This window comes from Mus caroli, unplaced genomic scaffold, assembly GCF_978045245.1.
Source record: "Mus caroli unplaced genomic scaffold, Mus_caroli_1 scaffold_1, whole genome shotgun sequence".
Lineage (NCBI taxonomy): Eukaryota > Metazoa > Chordata > Mammalia > Rodentia > Muridae > Mus > Mus caroli.
The window spans coordinates 56,568,712-56,588,419 of NW_028227256.1; the positions used below are offsets into that span (position 1 = coordinate 56,568,712).

Genomic DNA, 19,708 nt, shown 5'->3' on the forward strand with positions numbered 1-19,708 from the left:
CAGATGAAGTTTCAGGACAGCCAGGTAAGAAAGGGTTTTATGTATAGTGCTTAAAAATAGTACAACACTTAAAAAAAAAAAACCCAACTGCTTTCTGATAAAAATCAGAGATACTAAGTCCAGCAGCGATGGCGCACACCTTTAATTCCAGCACTTGGCAGTCAGAGGCAGGTGGATTTCTGTAGGCCAGACTAGTCTACAGAGTGAGTTCAAGGACAGCCAGGGCTACACTGAGAAACCCTGTCTCGAAAAACCTATGTATATATTCAAGATACACTGAAAATGTTCTGCAATGTAAAGATAATCCCCTGAGGTATGCAATTGTAAGGCTACAGATGTCATTAATAACATGATTTGCTAGCTCACATGAAGCCTTTTCTATAATTTTCTGTATCCAGATATTATACAAAGGCTGTGGTATTTCTTTTGAGTGTATTGAAGACCTATGTAAAAGCAACAAAACTATGAAATCAATATGACTTGCTATATCCTATTAATTACCTTTCTCACCGTAACAAATTAATTCATACAGAAATATAGGCTGTATTGGTACAGGTCTATTCATCCTCAGTATGTGGCGAATTCAAAGCTAAGTGGTTAAGAGCACAGACTGCTCTACCGAAGGTCCTGAGTTTAAATCCCAGCAACCACATGGTCGCTCACAACCATCCGTAATGAGATCAGACGCCCTCTTCTGGGATGTCTGAAGACACATACAGTGCACTTACATAAAATAAGTAAATAAATCTTTAAAAAGAAAAAAACTAGCCATACTAAGCTATATTAAAGCCCTTCTAGGTATGTAAATAGGTATGTAAATAAAACAACCTATTTAGTATAACTAGATTTACATCATCTCAAAATGGCTTTATGCAACACACTCATATCTAGCAGGTTTTTTTCCCACTTATAAAGACAATCTAGGTGAGAATAGAGATTTAACACTAAAACCCTTTTCAAGGTGAATTTAGTACGCTGTCAAGGTTTCTTTTACTGAGCTTTTGACATGGTCTTAACCCTGGTAACCAGACGCTGTGGTGGGAAAACACTGGGTTCAAAGGCCAGCCTAAGCTGTACAGTGAATCTCCATCTTGAAAGACCAAGGAGTTTTAGGAAATAACTCAGTTTATAAGGTATTTGACAATCCCCTAGATCCCAGGTAAAGATCCTGGGAGTGGCCAGTTAAATTTCCAGGGCATAGGGAGAGACAGACAGATCCTGGAGCTCAATTGCTAGCCAGCCTAACCTAGTCTGCAAATTCCAGTCCAATGATAAACCCTGCCTCAAAAAACAAGGTAGATTTCTAGCCTACACTTAGGTACCCACTCAGGTGACACACAATGAAGTTAGTTAATGTGCTTGTAAAAAATGTTGTCGCCGGGCGTGGTGGCGCACGCCTTTAATCCCAGCACTCGGGAGGCAGAGGCAGGTGGATTTCTGAGTTCGAGGCCAGCCTGGTCTACAAAGTGAGTTCCAGGACAGCCAGGGCTATACAGAGAAACCCTGTCTCGAAAAACAAAAAACAAAACAAAACAAAAAAAATGTTGTCTAATTTATTTTTCATGTCTCCAGCCTGTCTCGATACAGATTGAAATTCAGTGCTGATAAGGTGGACACAATGATTGTTCAGGCAATTTGTAAGTACATGGCCATCTGACTGTTTAGTTATATTTTTTTCCTAAATGTTGTTACTATTTCTGTCTGTTGAAAATGATGAACTAAAACTTTAATAAGTAGATAATTGGGAAAGCACAGTAGAAAAAAATATAAGCTTTGATTCTCTTGATGAGGGACTGTTAATACATACTGATTGATCTCAGAGGAATCTTTATAGTTCTATATTTCACCTGTCCTTTTTTAGGTTCTCATAAATTGAGCATAATATTACGTAACATTTGTAGTACAAATATGTAATATAGTGTATAATGTATTATATCATATGTTATATTGTATGTCATGTTGTTATTATTACCATTATTATTATTATTATTACAAACTTTACATACATTATGGCCCCCACTTCCAAATACTTGACTTTCTTTTGGGGGTGTTTCGAGACAGGTTTTCTCTGTGTAGCCCTGGCTGTCCTGGAACTCACTCTGTAGACGAGGCTGGCCTCGAAAACTCAAGACATCTGCCTGCCTCTGCTCCTAAGTGCTTAAATTAAAGGTGTGCGTCACCACTGCCTGGCTAAATTGAGAATTTTTTTTTTTTTTTTAAAGATTTATTTATTTATTATATGTATGTACACTGTAGCTGTCTTCAGACATTCCAGAAAAGGGCGCCAGATCTCGTTGCGGATGGTTGTGAGCCACCATGTGGTTGCTGGGATTTGAACTCTGGACCTTCGGAAGAGCAGTCGGGTGCTCTTACCCACTGAGCCATCTCACCAGCCCGAGAATTTTTTTTTTAAGATTTATTTATTATTATAATATCTAAGTACCCTGTAGCTGTCTTCAGATGCACCAGAAAAGCACTTCAGATCTCATTACGGATGGTTGTGAGCCACCATGTGGTTGCTGGGACTTGAACTGGAGACCTTTGGAAGAGCAGTCGGTGCTCTTAACCACTGAGCCATCTCTCCAGCCCCTAAATTAAGCAATTTTAAGAAATATCAAAGTTTATAGTATTTGCAAGTAATAAAAATTGATTTGACTAACAATTCCATTACTTAATGTGTATCAAAAGAATTAAAATCATAAGACTTAAGTTCTTTGGGTTATCATACCTGAGTTCATAACAGTATTATTTACTAGAGTTAAAAAGGATTTTGGGGCTGGAACAGCAGTTAAGAGCACTTCCAAAGGTCCTGAGTTCAATTCCCAGCAACCACATGGTGGCACACAACCATCTGTAATGGAATATGATGCCTTCTTGTGTGTCTAAAAGCAACTACAGTGTACACATAAATATAATAAATTTTTTTAAAGGAAAAATGTTAACCAAGAGTGAATAAAAAAAATGTAAATAGCTATATACACATACAGTGTGAGGCTATTTGGCATTTAAGAGAAATAACATAATGCATGCCACAGTGTGAACAGAAATCAGTGGCTTTTCCACGGATATGGCTCTTCGAAGGGAGCAGGATTTAATGCCCAAAGTGGGTCATACCTATCCAGTTCTAGGCATAGTGTGTCTGTACATTCACAGGATCTTTTTTTTTTTTTTTATTGTAAAGAAGCAAGGCGAAAACAAAAGAGAAATTGCTCATTGTTTCACTCATGAGATTCCTAGAATAGAGAGTTTACAGATTCTTGGGAGTTATAGGAGATCAATCAATAGTTGTAGGAGTATTATTATACATTATGTGGCTTTATATACACCACAGAATTCGTTGTATTAAGAGGCAACTTATGTAAGTCTCATTCCTTGTTTCATCATGTGGGTCTTGGTGATTAGACTCAAGTTATCAGGATAAAGCAAGTGACTTTACTCCCTGGGCCATTATGTTTGTCTTTGGTTTGTTTGCTTGCTTGGAAATGGAGTCTTACTATGTAGCTCTAGCTAGCCTATGAAAATCATACTAGCCTTAAACTGCAGCATCCACCTCTAGATTGCTGGTATTAAACCTTTAGTACCTGGCTCCATGGGTAAAGGGTATAAGATACTCAATTTGGAGGATATTTTGAAAAGAGATGGTTATAAATGTACTTTATACAACTAAATTTTTACTTAACTTAAAATTTTACTTAACTGCTTTAAGGCAATCTGTTGTGTATGTTAACTATCAATCTCATTAGTTCTGTTTTTATTTCATTTCACAGCCTTATTAGATGACTTGGATAAAGAACTAAACAACTACATTATGCGGTGTAGGGAATGGTATGGCTGGCATTTCCCTGAGTTAGGGAAAATTATCTCGGATAATCTGACATACTGCAAGTGTTTACAGAAAGTTGGTGAGTTGATTGTTATAGGGAAAAATTAATTTGGTATAACTCAGTAGGTTTTGTATTGAATACTTAAGATTACTGAAGCTTTTTTTTTTAATTACAAATGTAACTAATAAAATAATTTGAACATTTACTTTGTGGTTTGGTTTGATTCTGGGTTTTCAAACAGTTTCTTTGTGTAGCTTTGGCTGTACTAGAACTCACTCTATAGACCAAGCTGGCCTCAAATGCAAATTTGCCCATCTCTGCCTCCAGAATACTAGTATTAAAGGTGTGTACCACCTTTTTCATATTTTGGTTATTTTTAATAAACATGGCTTCTTTTGAGTATCTGACTTTGCAAATAACGGGTAAAGTCAGTATCCTAATGAATCCAACTGACCCAGATAGCCAAGATTATTGTTTATTACCTAATACATAAAAATGTTGCTTTTAGCTTTATGGTAGATTTGTAAGGTTACAGTTATTTGGCCATATACTGGGAATATTGAGTATGGACCTGGTCAGTATTTAATAAAGCTTGCTTCAAATCTGGCCTTTAAAAAAAAAAAAAGATTACAGCTATTCTTTGGATTAGATTCTAAAAGTTGATTACATGAGAAATCAAGTCGAATGAGGTTGATTATTGAACTGTTCTATTAAAGGCAGGTTAAACAGGCAGAGTACATGGTAGGACAGTAGCAGTGTTAATCTCAAGGTATATTATTAATTTTGGCTGTGTGGTCTAGCAAAAGTTCTAGACTGAAAGAAAGCTCCAGCTGGCGGTCCCAGCACTTCCCAGAGGAAGAAGCAGGAGGGTCTCTGAATTCACCAGCCTGGTCTATAGAGAGAGTTTCTGGACAACCAGGGCTGTACAAATAACCTTGTCTCAGAGAGGGGGGTGGGGAACAGTTTCAAAATATTGCATCTTCAAATGAGATTCTCTTTAATCCTGTTCTCGGTTGGCACCTTTCCTGAAGTGAATCTATAAGATGCTTTGTCTTAGTTTTACTTGGATGTGTTTTGAAGAAAGTTTATTTCTAAATCAAGCCTTTACATAAGGAAAGATAATACTGAGAAATGATTCTGCTTCATCTGCAAAAATTCCATAGGGGACAGGAAGAACTATGCATCTGCCTCTCTCTCTGAATTCCTGTCTGAGGAAGTAGAAGCAGAAGTGAAAGCAGCTGCAGAGATATCTATGGGAACAGAGGTTTCTGAAGAAGATATTTGCAACATTCTACATCTGTGTACGCAGGTACATTACATCCACAGAGGCTGCACTTGAGGTCTTTCTAAGTCTCATAATTTGCAGGTGGCAATGATGATTTTTTTATTTGTTCACCTGACAATATATGAAGGTGTTCAGTCACTACCTCATCTGATGCCATCTTTTTTGTGCATATTTATGTAGACATAGTGAGATAGATAAGTGAATTCTTTATGTTACACAGTTTTTTGTTTAGTGTTTGCTTTTATGAGATAGCTCTGTATCTTATTTTCATCAGGCTCCCAGACTTGCCTCTTACTCCCATACTCACATAATCTCAGTCCAGCCCTGTACTTTTAAGATCTGTCAGTGAGTTGCCTGTGTATTTCCATTTGTGAATATTGAAATCTTAAAAATTTCAAAGTGAATTAAGTATACTTTGACTTCCTTATTTTATTCCTTATTTTAGGTAATTGAAATTTCTGAATATAGAACTCAGCTGTATGAATATCTGCAAAATCGAATGATGGCCATTGCACCTAACGTTACAGTCATGGTTGGAGAATTAGTTGGAGCACGGCTTATTGCTCATGCAGGTGACAGCCTTAATGTGATTTGTAAGGACTAAAGACCATGTGTTCAATGATGATTTCTGATGCTTTGCCTGAGTTCTTTTTGAATAATGAGGGCAGCTTCAGTCACTACCTCTTCTGAGACAACGTGGTCCTTGGTCAAAAGGATAAACTTTGTTTACGTTATCATGTTTAAGTCTTAAGCTCAGTCCTCAGGATCAAAAAGAGTTCTTTGGAGCTAGAGAAAGTATCCAAGGAGCTAAAGAGATCAGCAACGCTATAGGTGGAACAACATTATGATCTAACCAGTACCCGGGAGCTCTTGTCTCTAGCTACATTTGTATCAAAAGATGGCCTAGTCGGCCATCACTGGAAAGAGAAGCCCATTGGACTTGCAAACTTTATATGCCTCAGTACAGGGGAATGCCAGGGCCAAAAAGTGGGAGTGGGTGGGTAGGGGAGGGGAGGGGGGGACTTTTGGGATAGCATTGGAAATGTAATTGAGGAAAGTACGTAATTAAAAAATATTTTAAAAAAAAGTTCATTAGACCAATTTTGAATGAATTTTTTAAATTACAGTTTTAATGGGACACAATGCAGTCTATGCTTTGCAGATCTCTTTTAAAGCTAAAAGAATTTCTTCAGCAGTATCAGACAAATAATCCATTCAGGTATCCTCTGCTATAAGTCATGATGCTGTGGGCTGTTATCATTACTTTCACCCAGTAGGTAACCTGAAAAGCGGTAGAAATGCATTGACCAGCTGGAATTTGAGTTTGTACCATTAGTGTTTTATGTATTTCCATGCAGCAAATCCAGCAGAATATCTATGTATACATCTAGATACATTTCATTCACCTGTAGAGAGTAAATAAAACAAATAACTCCGGCTCAATACTAATGATATGACCTAATGTATCTACAGCTATGGCATGCTTGATTTTCAGAATCTTGTGAGCATGCTACTGAATGTACAGATTGAGTTCTCCAGTTGATAGCTTTCCTTGCACTAGGAATAACAGGAAGAAGCATTAGGATTTTCAGGGAAATCAATATACTAGTATAGAATCCAGAGTATACCTGGAAGTATTTTGTAAACTATTTATTTATTTATTTATTTTAGGTTCTCTTTTGAATTTGGCCAAGCATGCAGCTTCTACAGTTCAGATTCTTGGAGCAGAAAAAGCACTTTTCAGGGCCCTCAAATCTAGACGAGACACACCTAAATATGGACTTATTTATCATGCTTCTCTTGTAGGCCAGTCAAGTCCCAAACACAAAGGAAAGGTGAGTTGTAGTTTTTCTACCTTTTTTTGAACTTTTCAAGATAATGTTTTTTGTATATGTCTATACTATGTGCAAGGCTGGAAGAGGAGAGCATCAAGTCCCTTGGTACTTGGGAATTGAGTGGTTGTTACCTGCCTTGTCTAAAAGGAACTATATCCAGGTTCTCAGTAAGACTAGCAAATAGTGTTAATAGCTAAGCCTTCTCTCCTACCCATGAGCTTTATTTTTTTTTTTATTTTTTTCTCCTACTGTATAGTATATAATAACTATATATAGTTATTATATATTATATATATATAATATATAGTTATTATATATATTATATATAGTATATTATATATATATATAATATACTATATATATATATATACTATATAAACTATAACAACAGTTTTCTTTTAGTTTACTATAATAAGTAAAAGGTATTTTTATTTGTTACAAGATATGGTTTTTAAAAAAACAGTCTGCTGCTACTGACATTTATATATAATAGTAAATTGTATGCATATACAATGTACTGAAGATTTTCTAAAAACCAGATTTGGAGGTCTATTTTGCATATTTCTGTGTGTTTCTTTAGATACTTATGTAATTAAGTAGGATTAAACTGGAATTTCATGAAATCCACAGCCACTAACACAAATAATGGATACTGTAAATGTTAAAGGAGCAGCTTCTCCTTTCCTCTACATCTGAGACTGGGTGTGAGGCATCATGTGCTGGGTGTCAACTGTAGCCCTAAGCTGTGTTCCTAGCCCTCAAGAAGCTTGAGTATGTATGGACTCGGGCCAGAGACAGGACAACTTGTAGAATTCAGCTCATCAGATTTGGTTCTGAGTCAAAGGTAGGAAAGAACAGAGAGAAAGACTGAATTGGACTTTTTCATTAGTAGGCATAGAATAAATGGTAATGTGATTTCTTATAATTTTCTCCTGAGTAAACAATTGAGGATTTTATGTTTTCTGAAAAGAATCAATGCTGCCTCTCATTTTATGCTTTTGTTGATGACAGATTTCTCGAATGCTGGCAGCCAAAACTGTTTTGGCTATCAGATACGACGCTTTTGGTGAAGATTCCAGTTCTGCAATGGGAGTTGAGAACAGAGCCAAATTAGAGGCCAGGTTGAGGATTTTGGAGGACAGAGGGGTAAGAACCACCTTCTTCCTATGGCAGATGCTCGCTGACTGTCTTCATGAGCTAGAAGCATTTCGTGTTACCACAGCATTTCTTATTTCTTAGATAGGAGCTGATGTGCTAATAGTATTAGTCATTGACACGTTTGTTCAAATTAGCAAAACCATTGTCACATCCTATGGCATTGCTGTGTGCAGTAGAAGATGTGTTACAGGTTTTGATGTAATTTTCATTTTTCTTTTTAGATAAGAAAAATAAGTGGAACAGGAAAGGCATTAGCAAAAGCAGAAAAGTATGAACACAGAAGGTAAAGTCATTTAAGAATGAAGACTTGGTTTTGTTAATTTAAATGTTTTGACAGGTGTTTTTTGTTTTGGGGGGCATTACTATAATTATTATTGTAACTTAAGACACAGCAGTATGGACTAATTCTTATGAAATTTGGCAAGGGGCTAGAGCGATGGATCAGCAATTAAAAGCATTTGTTCAGGTCATCTTTTAGAGGACCTAAGTTTTTGTTCCCAGGACCCATATGGTTGCTCACAACCAGACACACTTGTACATATATGTGCATACATAACATGCAGACAAAATGCTCAGGTCTTTTTTTTCTTTCTTTCTTTTTTCATTTTTTTTTTTCTTTTTCCTTTCTTTTTTTAATACAAGGAGTCTGGAGTAATGGCTCAGTAGTTCAGAGGATATACTATTCTTGCAGAGTACCTGAGTTTGATCAAATTTCAGGCATACAGGAAATCAACAAAACTTTTTAAAAATGGCAAATAAATCACATTTAGCATGTCAGTAGTTTGAGAAATATTGAGTTGTAGAATTGCTAAGTCAAGCTGACAGGCAAGATCTTTTGTGTGTCAACAGTACTTAAGGTCTTGTGAGCAATTTTCGGGAACATCTTAATTACAATCACCACCATGCTGTCTGTATACGCATTCCTTACATAATTTTTCCTTGCCATTTTGTTTTCCACATTCACAGTTTTTGTTTTTATCATAGACAAATTTTTCTTTTTTGCATGTATTTGTATGTGTTGGGGGTTGTGTTTATGTGGGCAAGCCAAAGCTCATGTGGAGATCAGGGGACAACTTGAGTTGTTTTGCCTTCCCACCTATAGTCTCTGGGATTGAAATAAGGTTGACCTTGGCATCAGATGTTTTTATTCTTGTCTGCCAACTGCTGCTGCTTCATCAACATGGGTTTAATTCAGTCATTTCACTTCCTCTGTTGTGTGCCATTTGTTTAAAAACTTAAAGAGGTATCTATAATGAAAGTTTTTCTAAAACCCCCTGACAGATTTAAAAAATAATAGTCTATCTTTATAAAGAGTATTTAGACTTTACTTGTATGTTTTAGGGAAAGTGGGAATTGTGAGTTGTGATGACTGAAATGGAGTAGTTTGTCTACTATGATAAAGAGACTATCAGGGTCCTTTAGGGAAAGGCTTGGGAAATAGAGGCAATATGGCTAGAAATTTATAGTGTTCATATTTGCCTGGCTAGCAAGTTGGAAGCCAGTCTGAGCAACAGAGGACCCTGTTTTGTATTAAAGAAAAGGCAAGATACTGCTGTATTGCTATCCTTTTATCTGGCCTTGAATTCAGGATGATTCTTCCTCAATATCTCAGCTTTTGGGGTTTAGGCATATGCTAACATCCCTATTATGTGTGGAATTCAATGAAATCATAGGGTATTTATAGACACAGCAATATTTAATGACATAATTATAAACATATAAAGTCCATTCAGTTGTCTTTTTGTGAGTAGCTTTTTATTATTAGATGGTTAATATTTGCAGCACTTTATAAAGTGAAACCACCATTCATTTACAACTTTGGTGGGCAGAATATTTTAGATTCCTGCAACTAAACACACCAGCCTTGAGATTTAGTTGACTTTATAGGGGATCTGTAAGTTCTTTGTCACTTACAGCTTGTGGTGAAGATGTGTCTAAATGGGATTATGTGAATAAGCATTGACTTAGTGCAGCTTTACTTTGAGTTACTTGGACAGTGGTTTCACTTGATCATTTCCCCCTCTAATGATGCTGCTTTTCATGGAATAGTAGAGCCTAGAGTCATTTCTTGACTGTGCCTGACCTAAAGTCCCCTAAAGCTGCTTGAACTAAACAGCATTATGTACTCTTGCATTATACAACAGTATTGCTTTTCTCTTGAACTATTTCAGTTACAGGTATTTGTAAAGATTTTCCACAATTTATTTGGTTTTTTCAGTGAAGTGAAGACTTACGATCCCTCTGGTGACTCCACACTTCCAACTTGTTCTAAAAAACGCAAAATAGAAGAGGTAGATAAAGAGGATGAAATTACTGAAAAGAAAGCAAAAAAAGCCAAGATTAAAATTAAAGGTTAGTTTGAATTTTCAAAAAGAAAACAAACAAAGAACATTGCATTTTTATTTAATTTTGTTGGGGATGGATGGGGTAGTGTGGCACAGCACACTTGTGGAGGACACATCGTGTGACTGGGTCCAGGAGTTGAACAGACTCAGGTCCACAAGCCTCACCACAAATGCCTTTACCTGATGCCCTATTTTCCATTTAATCCTTTGAATAATAATACACTCAATTATCTTTTTTTTTTTTTTTTTTTTAACCATAGCTTTCTTAGGTATTGCATTCATTGAAAACGGATGTTTTAATATGTCATTATGTTCTTTGGGTAGTTAAGAGAATATTAAGTTAGATTTTATAAAGTAATGTGTCATTAAGTGTGCAGAATTCAGTATATTACTAAATATACAAAAGTTTTAGTATGGATGCTGAACTATTGTGGAACTGGGTAGCTTTAGGATAAAGCAGTGATTTTCTTCATTCTCTGGTTCATAGAATAAATTGTTCATTATCAGAATAGTATTTCAAGACAGCTTCTAGAAAGCTATCTATACTTGATTAACAATGTCAATTGTATAGTAGCCCTTTGGCTCTCTCATACACCTGCAAGTCATCTACCCAAATACATGCTTCACAATATTCTTGCATACTCTTGATACCACTTTCCTTCATCTTTGACCTTTGTGTTGGAATTTCCATGTATAATGCCTTCTTAAATATCTCCCTAACTTCTGCTTCATTTTTATCCTTAGTATTATCTTTTATTGTCTGGTATATTATTTATTTCATGTCTCTCCTATCTCACTGAATAGTCATAAAGATAACAGCTCTTTGGGTGTGCTGTGGTTTTGCATGTGTTTCTAGATACTAGAGATAGACACTAGAATGAACATCAGCGCCTGATGTTTAAGACAGTGTATCTCACTGAACTTAGTGCTCTAGGATTGTCTAGGTTAGTTTACCATCAAGGTACAGGAAGACCTCTGTCTCCTCCCCCAATGTTGGAATGCAGGCTTCCAGCACTATATCTGATTTCTTCCTTGTGCTGGAGAGCTGAGGTTAGGTCCTTATGCTTGTATATAGTAAGCCCTTTACCAATTGAGCCATTTCTCTGCTTTCAGGATAAAACTTTAAATCTAATCAAACATTCTTAAATAGGTAAAGATATAGAAATTTTCACTTCTTGACCTTCCAAAACCATCAGGCTACGTAATTGATTTCACCTTTGTTTTAATGCTGACTTATAATAAAAGCTAATTGTGAAAAACTTATTTCAGCTTTGTTTAGATTATTTTAAGGTTAATAGTATTAGACAAGGATAAAAGAGTTGACTATAATGACAGAAAGAAGGAGGTCTAATACAATCATAATTCTTACACCAGCTGAAGTAGAGGAGGAGATGGAGGAGGAGGCGGAGGAAGAACAGGTAGTAGAAGAGGAGCCGACTGTAAAGAAGAAAAAGAAGAAGGATAAAAAGAAACACATAAAGGAAGAGCCACTTTCCGAGGAGGAGCCATGTACCAGCACAGCAGTTCCTGTATGTGATTTTGGTGTTGTTTTACATTTTGAGTTTATTTCAGGGCATTTAAAACAAACCTTAAGCATAGATGTTTATAATAGGTACTGTATTGTTAGTCAGAAATGACCAGGTGTTTGATAGGGAAAACATAGAAAAACAAAAGTGCTTAATGATATTTTTATTATAGAGTCCAGTTCTCAATTTTAGTTGTTTGTTTGTTTTTTTAAATTCATTTATTTATGTATTATTTTAAACGTAGGAGTGTTCTGTCTGCATGTACACCTACATGCTGGGAGAGGGCCTCAGGTCCTTGTGAGCCACATTGTGGTTGCTGGGAATTGAACTCAGGACCTCTAGAAGAGCAGCTCTTAACTGCTGAGCTATCTCACAAGCCCTCAAATTTAGTTTCTTACCATGAAAAGAGTTTACTGTGCTAAGAATTGAACCTAACTAAAAGCTTTATGTATGCAAGGTAAGTACTGTCACCATGCCCCCAACTCATGGTTTACTGAAGCTTGCTTTGTTGACATAACAGTTTTAGACTTTTTAGTACAAAATTTATGTTCTAAGAGTAAATTTTGCAATTTATAAGGAAAAGTTGATTATAAAATGTCCACTATTGCAAACAGCTTTCTTGTTGATTATTTTCAGAGTCCAGAGAAAAAGAAGAAAAAGAAAAAGAAGAAAGATGCTGAAGACTAATGTAAAGGAACCATAGTCCTGTCACCCGAACACATCATGCTTAAGATTCAGTTGGGAGCAGAGCATATCATATGCTCTAAAATAATCAAGGGAGGTTGAATATCTATAGCTTTTCAAGCCTTTTTGTGTCTTGACATCAACTGTTAACCTTAGAGTCTTTGATACACAAATAAAATATTTTCTTTGTATTATAAGGCAGTTTTGTGATCTCTTTATATTTTAGGCAGAGAATCTTTAGCCCTTTCTATGTTGAACTTAACATTAGACTAGGTACTGTTATTGTTGAAAAGTGAGTTGCCAGGGATTGGAAATTCCAAAGTTTTAAATAGCTTTTTGGAAGGTGGTGATTAGACAGACCAATTTAAGATCTTATGTTCCCCTTGCCTTCTCAAGTTTTAAAACTGAGAACATTCTGCTATCTGCTTCAGAAAGGAAGAAGGTAATTGTGATTTTTATCATTCACTACTTTTGATGTGTGGTTTTTGAGACAAGGTCTTATTGCGTAGACTCATGTGTAGCCAAGAATGACATTGAACTTCTGATGCTCCTATCTTCCTCCAAAGAGACAGGATTACAGACTTGTGTCAGTTGGTGTTTGTGCTGGGGGTGGAACCCATAGCCTCACTTCTGAACTATAGCTTTAGTTCCCTGCCTGGGCCATGCGTGTCTATGTGTCTCTTGTTTTTCTTGCATGTGTATATGTGTACTGTTTACATGCCTTTTTCTATGGAGTTCAAAAGAATCCATTGTTTAACCTGGATGGTTGTGAGTCAGTATGTCACCCAAGGTCCATTGTAAGAAAATCAGCCCCTATATTTTTTACACCAAAAAGATTGAAAGTAATACAAGGTAATTCATAACTTACACAAAATACCTAATTGAAACATTTCTTGGCTACTTTGGCTCGTGGTTTAAGAGCATTTGGTCAGAATTGTTGGTCATTGTTTTGGGTTGCTTTCTTTTCCTCTCACAGGATCTCATTATGTAGCTCTGGCTATCCTGGAACTCCTGTGCCTCCAAGTATTGGTCTTAAAGGCATGTGCACCCACCACCCCGCCTGTTTGCAACTTGTTTAAGGCTCGTAATCCTAACTGCCTAGCACACTAAACGAAAGACATGGTGTGCTGTTGTGATTAATTTTGTGTCTAACTTTAAGTACTGTATTTGGATTTATTTATTTGATTGGACTTAACTGAGTTGCATAAATTTTATTTTCATATTAAGTCTCAACTATGGTATATCAGACTATCTGCCCATCAAATCTCTTAGAATTGGCTATTGGTTGAGAATATTGAGTGGTATGAACAAAGAAGACATAGTGCTACTAGCAATAGAAAATTAACCATTTGCCGGGCAACCATTCGCTGGTGGTGCACGTGGTGGTGCACGCCTTTAATCCCAGCACACTTGGGAGGCATAGGTGGGCGGATTTTTGAGTTCAGGCCAGCCTGGTCTACAGAGGGAGTTCCAGGACAGCCAGGGCTACATAGAGAAACCCTGTCTCAAAAAACCAAAAAAGAAAGAAAGAATAAAGAAAATTAACCATTCACCACTTTGATCCTAATGCAAATGTTTTTTAGAATCTGTATCTGCCCCCATACTGTCTGGATCCTGAATTTCACAAAATCCAGAGGAGCTCTATTCCCCTCTAAGCAACTTGGAGCCCTCTGCCCCATGGTTCTTTATGAAAGTTACCTTTAGTCCACCTGATTCTCTCTAAGGTGAGTTTAGCATTGGGAGTAATGAATTACAGCATGTACAAGGCCATTTATTTACAAGCCTACGTATTCCACGTAGAATAACATGGGTTAGGGTAGTTAGTGTTGCATGAATGTCCACACTAGGGTTGTAGCAAACTATGTTAACTTACCCTCCAGAACAGAAATGTTTTCAGAAATCAACTTTAAGAACCTAGGTGAGTTTTGTTTTGTTTTCTTCATTTAAAGAAAAAGATTTGTGTATCAATTTCCTGACTTAGTGCATATGTAGAAGCTACATATGTAGAAGGACAGCTTCCATTGTGTGGATTTGTGAACTTTACCAACAAAAGTCAACATTTTATTGACCTTGGTTGTTTTCAGATGGGTTCACACTAGCTGTAGCATCACTGGCATTTATCTGTTACACTTTTCATGTCTCTTTGTCTCCCAAATGTCAGCTACCCTGCCCTCAGCTATGGGCCAGTTTTATTTCTTGCTTTGGGTGTTTTGTTTGCCGTATATCTGTACAAAGTACCTGCAATGTACTCAGGAGACCACAAAAAGGTATCTAATGAGCTGGAACTAGAATTACAAACTGCATGTGGCTCCTGGGAATTGATCCCAGATCCTCTAGATGAGCTACCAGTGCTTTCCAGAGCTTGGGCAATCTCTAGTCTGTTTCTGCACTTTTAAAATACAATTCTGTATTGTTTTCAGTAGTTTATTTTAAACTATTTTGTAGAACAAATGTCAGATGGAAATTGAGTTTTCGTGCTTGAGTTGATTGTCAAGCAAAATTATCAGTATATTAGCATAGTAATCAAAACCAGTAGTTTGAAACATTTGGAACCCTTCTTAGTGTGCTAGGGATGGAACCAAAGGGTCTTACTCATGTTAAACATTTTCTACCATTGATAAATATCCCAGGCTTTGGGGTTGTTTTTATAAAAGGCATGATCCCAGAAGTGAAGTTTGCATTATGAGTTCACTGGTGGAAGTGAGCATACAAACTGGGCATAGTTAACATACAAACAACTCTTAGTTCTCTAGGTCACCAGGCTAGAACTAATTTAGTGGTCTGCGTTTTGGTAGAATGAGTGCCACTACATGATTTCAGCTGTAGTGTTGCATGGTAGGTAATTGAAGAGCGTTTCAGGGTTGGACACCAAATGACCACTTTGGGCAATCTCAAAATTCAATTTTCATAAAAAATTGTATAATTTTTTGTTTTGTTAAGGAAAAAATCTATGTGTGATTTGTAAGCAAGTAACTTAGTGTTTTCTGAATTTGTAAGAACATTCAGAACTACACAGCATTTGCAATGTTTATGGGTATTCATTTATTCATAGACATAGTGCAAATATCTGAGCAGTTGTCAGTCTCACTTTGATTGACTTTAAACTTAATGATGGGTGTCAAATGTTGGTACAAAAGCCTCTGTTGCTGTTTTTATTTTTTCCAACCATAATATATTTTTTTAGAGGTTTGGTTTTTTTTGTGGGGATTTTGCTTGTTTTTGTTTTGGTTGTTTGCAGATTGTTAGCATATATCACCATTCTTGATCTTACTGAGATGTGTATTGCTAACTCCTATTGATTTGTTAATAATTTTCCTATAGTTATTGGTTGCTTTTCTTTTTTTTTTTTTTTTTTTTTTAAATATATTTATTTATTTATTATATGTAAGTACACTGTAGCTGTCTTCAGACACACCAGAAGAGGGAGTCAGATCTTGTTACGGATGGTTGTGAGCCACCATGTGGTTGCTGGGATTTGAACTAAGGACCTTTGGAAGAGCAGTCGGGTGCTCTTACCTGCTGAGCCATCTCACCAGCCCCCTATTGGTTGCTTTTCTTCATGAGCTTGTGTTTTGAGTATTTTCTAGAGCTCCATGTGATACTATCCTCCTGTAATGCCAGCACGTGAGGAAACAGGCAGGATCATCACAAGTTTGAGGCCTTTCTGGTCGTCAGTGAGATTTAGGCAATCCAGGGCTACGTGGTTAGAATCTGCTCAAATAATGGAGAAATGGTTTATGGGTAAATATAGCCTTACTATTGTGGTAGAGTGTAAAAATAGTGCCGGAGGCCAGGTATAATAGCACATACCTTTAAAATTAGGAAGCAGAGGCAGGTAAATCTCTTGTCTGGCCAGCCATAATGAGACTTTCAAAGTGGGTGGGGTGCAGTTCGGGTTAGGAGTCTTAAAAGTGGTAGTGTTGTTTTGCCTAGCAAGGGTAAGACCCCACCTCAAATTTTTGTCTATCAGTATGGCTCCAAAACATTTCAATAATTTATACCCATAATGGTTTCGTAAAAAGGCTCCTTTGGAACTGTCAATCACCTTAAGATTGTTTTCCATTTCTTACTGTATACATGTTACGGAACATGTTCTCCACATAAAAGAGTAAGTTTGCCCAGTGTGGTGCAAGCCAGTATCCCTAGCACTTGGGAGGTGACAGCAGGAAGAGATGTCACCTCGTGCTCAGCCACATTACCTCTTTGGTGTCTTAGCACCTGCTTGCCACTGCTCTGCAGATGAGGCTGGGGGTAGCTCATCACCAAAGCTGGAATTTTCTGTTCCCTGTGTTAGCCAAGCCAAAAGGCTTCTCGAGCTCAGCTCTTTAACCATTTCCTTAAGTCCTCAGAAAATAACATCCTGAGAGTATCTCTCAAAGGTAACCAAAGGCAAACATGAGCATAAGCACAGCCTGGATTTTCAGCTGTTAAGATGTCAAGACAGTTGAGCACTTTGGCTATGATGGAGTTGATTTGTGTCAGTGTTACTGGAAGGGAATGGTAGGTCTTTAATGCTAGGAGTTAACTGCCTGGCACAGCTGTCACTGCAAGTGAAGATTTGAGTTTCATATTTACTATTTCTTTAGAGAATTTTACATGCTTTCAGGCTGTTTTCCAGCATGGTACCAGCATTCAGAGCTAGATGTTCTACATACACTAAAAATTGTTTGAGGTTCCCTTTTGGGAGCCCTCTATGTTTTATCCTACTTCTCCTTAAGTTCACATTCACTGATTTAAAACAGGGAGTTGGAGGCTGGGAAATGCTTGCAAGCATGAAGACTCCCACAACAATCTATGTTCTCACGACTTTTACTGTAAAGCTTATTGTAATCCTATTACTGGGGATGCCAAAACTGGTTGCTCAACTAATCTAGCCTACTTAGGGAGTGCCAGACCACTGAGAGACCCCTCTCTACAAGGAAAGGTAGGCAGTGCCTGGAAACAACATTCAAGGTTGCTCCATGGATACACATATACCTTCACAAATATGGATACACACACACACTCCAAAAACAAAGTACCTTGGTCTGGTAGACTAGATTTATAATCTGTCACCTGGGAAAGCTAGGGGTAAACTGAGTTTGGAGCCAGCCTAGGCTGTTGTAGCCCAGTAAGACCATGTCTTCTAAGGTGTTTGAGTGGAAGGCATAAGAATACTGTTTTGAGTAATCATGCTAGGAGTCAAAAAAGTTTCATCCAGGTTGCTTAAAGAAAACCCAACTTTAGCTTTTGTTATTTTTTCAGACAGGACTTATCTATAGCCCTAGCTGTCTTCAAACTTGTTCTGTAGACCAGGTTGGCCTGCCTCTGCCTCCCAAGAGATTAAAGGTGTGCACTATCATGCCGAGTTTTTAAATTTGTAAGATTTAAAATGTTTTAAATGTATGTATGTTTGCCTGTATGTATATGCACCATGTGCATACCTGTTACCTGAGGTCAGAAAGGGGTAATTAATTGGTCCCTGAAATTCCTTGGTGTTAGCCATGAATGTGAGCCACCATATGGATGCTAGGAACTGAACCCAGGTCTCTGCAAGGTCAAGAGGTGCTTAACTGCTGCATCATCTCTTCAGCTCCTAATTTGGTTAGAAGTACATTGCAATAGATAAATAAAAAGCTATTTGGTGGTGGTGCACCAAATATTTAATCCCAGCACTCTGGAGGGAGAGGCAGTCACATCTGAGTTTGAGGCCATCCTGCTCTACAGAACAAGTTCCAGGACAGTCAGGGCTTTAAAGAAAAACTTTTATCTCCAGAAAATGAAACTAGATTTTTCTTTTTCTATCTGGAGAGATGGTTCCACAGTTATGAATGCCTTTGGCTCCTCCAGAGGAATAGTTTGGTCTGGCAGCCTGGAATTATAGCTCTGAGAGATTTGACTTTTTTGGCCTCCACAGGTACCCAACATGTAAGCATGTATTTGCATATATACATACCTATAAACTTTTTTGTTTGTTTTTCTGAGACAGGGTTTCTCTGTGTAGCCTTGGCTGTCCTGGAACTCACTCTGTAGACCAGGCTGTCCTCGAACTCAGAAATCTGCCTGCCTCTTCCTCCTAAATGCTGGGATTAAACCTATAAACTCTTTAATTGTTGTGTTTTGAGGCTGAGTCTCACTGTATATCTCTCACTGGGCTAGAACTCAGAGTTTCAACTGCCATTCGTTCCCCCCACCCCTTTTTTTTTTTTTTTTTTTTTTTTTTTTTTTTTTGCTTTAATGTGTGTATCTTGCTTGCATGCATGTCTGCACCACATGCATGCCTGGTGCCTTTAGAGGTCAGAAGAGGGCATTGGTTTCTCTGGAACTGGAGTCAGATGGTTGTGAGCTGCAATGTGGATGCTGAGAATTGAGGCTGGATCCTCTGCAAGAGCAACAAGTGCTCTTCATTGCTGAGCCATCTTTCCAGCCTGCTAAATGCTGGGGTTTTAAGGATGCATGCTACAACTAACATTATTCCTAACGAGAAGTTGTGAGTTGATGGTTTCTACATCATAGACTGTCAATGGTCCTATGAATGGTAGACCAGTGCCCCGTCCCGCCCCACCCTGTGATGCATCTCCTACCCTTTTTAATTTTTATACAATACTTGGAATTATACACCTGTCTTGAGTTTATAACTGTACTTTCTAAACAACATATACACACTGTGCTCATTCGTTGAAGTTTTATCTTTGACTAAGCTGTAGCTATGTATGTCTCCAAAAGAACTGAATATTTGCAAACAGCCCACGAACCTTAAAATAGATATTACCTGTCAGCCCTTTGGAAAGACTCTGACTTCAGGCTTAGTTTAAAATGGATTTGAAAGAGTCAAATACAGTGTATAAGCCTTGATTTATCTTAGTTCCATGAGAAAAGAGATCAGAGATATTGAATACAGGATAATAGTAAATGGTTTGGAAGAATTGTGTCACTTTTTAGATGTAATAATGGCACTATAGTTAAGTAGAAGAATAACCTTAGTTTTTAAGGGTAGGAAGAAGTAGCCAGGCGTGGTAGCACACGCCTTTAATCCCAGCACTCGGGAGGCAGAAGCAGGCGGATTTCTGAG

At 37.4% G+C, this 19,708-nt stretch overlaps 1 protein-coding gene and 2 non-coding genes across 4 annotated transcripts in view; all 3 read left to right on the plus strand.

The window, feature by feature from the left end:
* Nop58 (NOP58 ribonucleoprotein) overlaps positions 1–15,957 on the plus strand; it is a 30,759-nt gene extending 14,802 nt beyond the window's left edge. The window contains exons 6-15 of one of the 2 annotated variants that reach the window (XM_021163287.2): positions 1,573–1,637; positions 3,768–3,902; positions 4,988–5,133; positions 5,555–5,681; positions 6,781–6,944; positions 7,956–8,090; positions 8,324–8,385; positions 10,321–10,454; positions 11,822–11,976; positions 12,610–15,955. In XM_021163287.2, coding sequence (XP_021018946.1) covers positions 1,573–1,637; positions 3,768–3,902; positions 4,988–5,133; positions 5,555–5,681; positions 6,781–6,944; positions 7,956–8,090; positions 8,324–8,385; positions 10,321–10,454; positions 11,822–11,976; positions 12,610–12,660 — 1,174 coding nt within the window. In that variant the 3' untranslated portion in view covers positions 12,661–15,955. Of the gene's footprint in view, positions 1–1,572; positions 1,638–3,767; positions 3,903–4,987; positions 5,134–5,554; positions 5,682–6,780; positions 6,945–7,955; positions 8,091–8,323; positions 8,386–10,320; positions 10,455–11,821; positions 11,977–12,609 lie in introns of both variants that reach the window. The other variant, XM_029478402.2, reaches the window with a different exon arrangement.
* LOC115032536 (small nucleolar RNA SNORD11B) lies at positions 5,189–5,268 on the plus strand. The gene has a single exon (XR_003838191.1). It is a non-coding gene; the product is annotated as a small nucleolar RNA SNORD11B (small nucleolar RNA).
* LOC115032534 (small nucleolar RNA SNORD11) lies at positions 5,721–5,804 on the plus strand. The gene has a single exon (XR_003838190.1). It is a non-coding gene; the product is annotated as a small nucleolar RNA SNORD11 (small nucleolar RNA).
* Positions 15,958–19,708: the final 3,751 nt, after the last annotated feature.